Source organism: Procambarus clarkii, chromosome 68 (genome assembly GCF_040958095.1).
Source record: "Procambarus clarkii isolate CNS0578487 chromosome 68, FALCON_Pclarkii_2.0, whole genome shotgun sequence".
Taxonomy (NCBI): Eukaryota; Metazoa; Arthropoda; class Malacostraca; order Decapoda; family Cambaridae; genus Procambarus; species Procambarus clarkii.
Genome location: NC_091217.1, coordinates 24,063,935 through 24,066,113, shown reverse-complemented (window position 1 = coordinate 24,066,113; position 2,179 = coordinate 24,063,935). Strand labels below are relative to the sequence as shown.

The following is a 2,179-nucleotide window of genomic DNA, read 5'->3' as shown; positions in this document are numbered from 1 at the left end:
ATAGCAGATATATAAAAAGACGTGTTTATTCGAACGTAACGTTGTGTTAAAATTTCAAAGCAATCGGTAATGAGGTTTTGAAGATTTTCCTCACATGAAAAACAAAGTTTTTCAGAAAAAGCATGCTTTTTATTATCACAGACTATATAGTATATATATAAAAACCTGGCCGGATGCGAATGGAACGTTGTGTGAAAATTTCAAAACAATCGATGAAGAACTTTCGAAGATTAGCGATTGTGAACAAACGAACATTTCCATTTTTATTTATATAGATACTAGATGTACCCGCCACGCGTTGCTGTGGTTCAGTCTGGTTAAATGGAAAGGAAAGAAAACAGAAAGTGTACAATTCCAATATGTTTAATTTCACAATGCTTGTAGGTATACAATACTTTTTGTTGTTCCTTTGTCTGGGGATATATAGAGATTGTCTGTTTTGCCGACTCTAGAACACGCAACATATAATTGTCCATATGAGAAGCAATCTGTGTCTAGATATAAACTGCACAATTCGAAAGATTGGCCCTGAGCTTTGTTGATGGTGATTGCAAACACCAATCGAATTGGAAATTACAATCTCTTAAATTGAAATGTCATATCTGTTGGAATCATAGGAATGCGAGGAATAAGGACATCTTCACCTTCGTAAGGTCCTGTCAAGAATGTTGCTTCTACGACGTTGCTGAATATTTTTTTCACTGCAAGCCACGTGACGTTGCAAAGCTTTTTAATTGCAGTAAGTGCGGTGGTATTCCTGGCAGATCGAGTGAATTAATAAATTCTGTTTGGATAATTAACCGCTGCATCTGCTTCCACAACAATGACGACGGACTTGTATGTGACTTCCTCACTTTGAATGTAAGACTGAATAATATTGTTAAGTTCATAGACGTCTTTGTTCTTGGTCGTAAGAATAGCTCGTTCACTCAGCCAATCATGACTCTTATAATTGGTCTGAATATTGGGAAATACTTTTTCAACCAATTCCTCTTTTGACGTCACTAAATTGCAGAAGTTATGACGCAATGAAATTCGCCCTGAGGTCAGATGAACTGGCACATTTCCGTTCCCAATTTCCAGAAATTGATGTGAGAATATCTCAGCTGATGGATCGTTTTGCAGCTGGACACGCAAATTTTTAGCTAATTTTAACGTCTTCACATGGCGCCAGAAAGTAGAGTATTTCAGGCAAGCATTTATTTCGTCCGCTGGTGTCGATCGAGGAATTACAGGTAATGTTTGCCTAAAATCTCCTGCAAGCAGTATTAATGCATTCCCAAATGGTCTGATGTTTCCACGCAAATCTTTCAATGATCGATCAGGAGCCTTGAGTGATTTTTTGTAGTCCATTGTGCATTCATCCCAAACAATAAGTTTGCATTTCTGCAATACTTTTCCCATGCTGGATGCTTTGGAAATATTGCACGTGGGAGTTTCAATAAATTTCATGTTCAATGTCAATTTCAAAGCCGAATGAGCAGTTCTTCCCCCTGGTAGTAATGTCGCAGCTATTCAGGACAATGCAAGAGCTAAGACTATGCCATTTTGGAATCGAATTGCTGCCAGAATCAATCTAATTAGGAAGGTTTTACCAGTTCCTCCTGGCACGTCTAAGAAGAAGAAGATTTCTCAGAGCCCGTTATTGAAAATTTGAATTATTTGATCGTAAATGCCTTTTTGCTCAAACGTTAGCTTAGGGATATTTGATTGCACATACAACAACAGATCACCCGTGCTGTAATTTTGTTCACGACGCAATTCTACATCGAAAGAAACAGCAGCAGATCGATTCGGTGACGGCATTCCCAATTGACTGAGAACTTTGTTCGCAATTTATAAGCACAAATCCTTAATCATTATCAATGTTTCTCTGTAGATTTCTGCTTTGAAATCCATGTTCATATTTGAATTTTCCTTGCGTATTCGACGGACAATATTTTAAGCTAAGTGCTATTTATATTTCTCCCATAACTCTGTTTGAGATGAAGGAAAACAGGCGGTCAATATGATTGCAAACAATACACGAATTTGATTTGGATGTGACGTGTTTGATGCATCATTAATGCATACATCCCAGTGTCTGTCGTTCTCCAATAAATACAGAGTTTGACATGCACTACGGAAAGTGGCATGTGTAACGCCGTTGAAAAATGTCAGTTGCTGGAAAGACGTTGGA

The 2,179-nt window shown here is 37.8% G+C and overlaps 1 protein-coding gene across 1 annotated transcript; it reads right to left on the bottom strand.

The window, feature by feature from the left end:
• Window positions 1-774: 774 nt before the first annotated feature.
• Window positions 775-1,452, bottom strand: LOC138355678 (ATP-dependent DNA helicase pif1-like). The gene has a single exon (XM_069311001.1). The coding sequence runs from the start codon at window positions 1,450-1,452 to the stop codon at window positions 775-777; it is 678 nt and encodes a 225-aa protein (XP_069167102.1).
• Window positions 1,453-2,179: the final 727 nt, after the last annotated feature.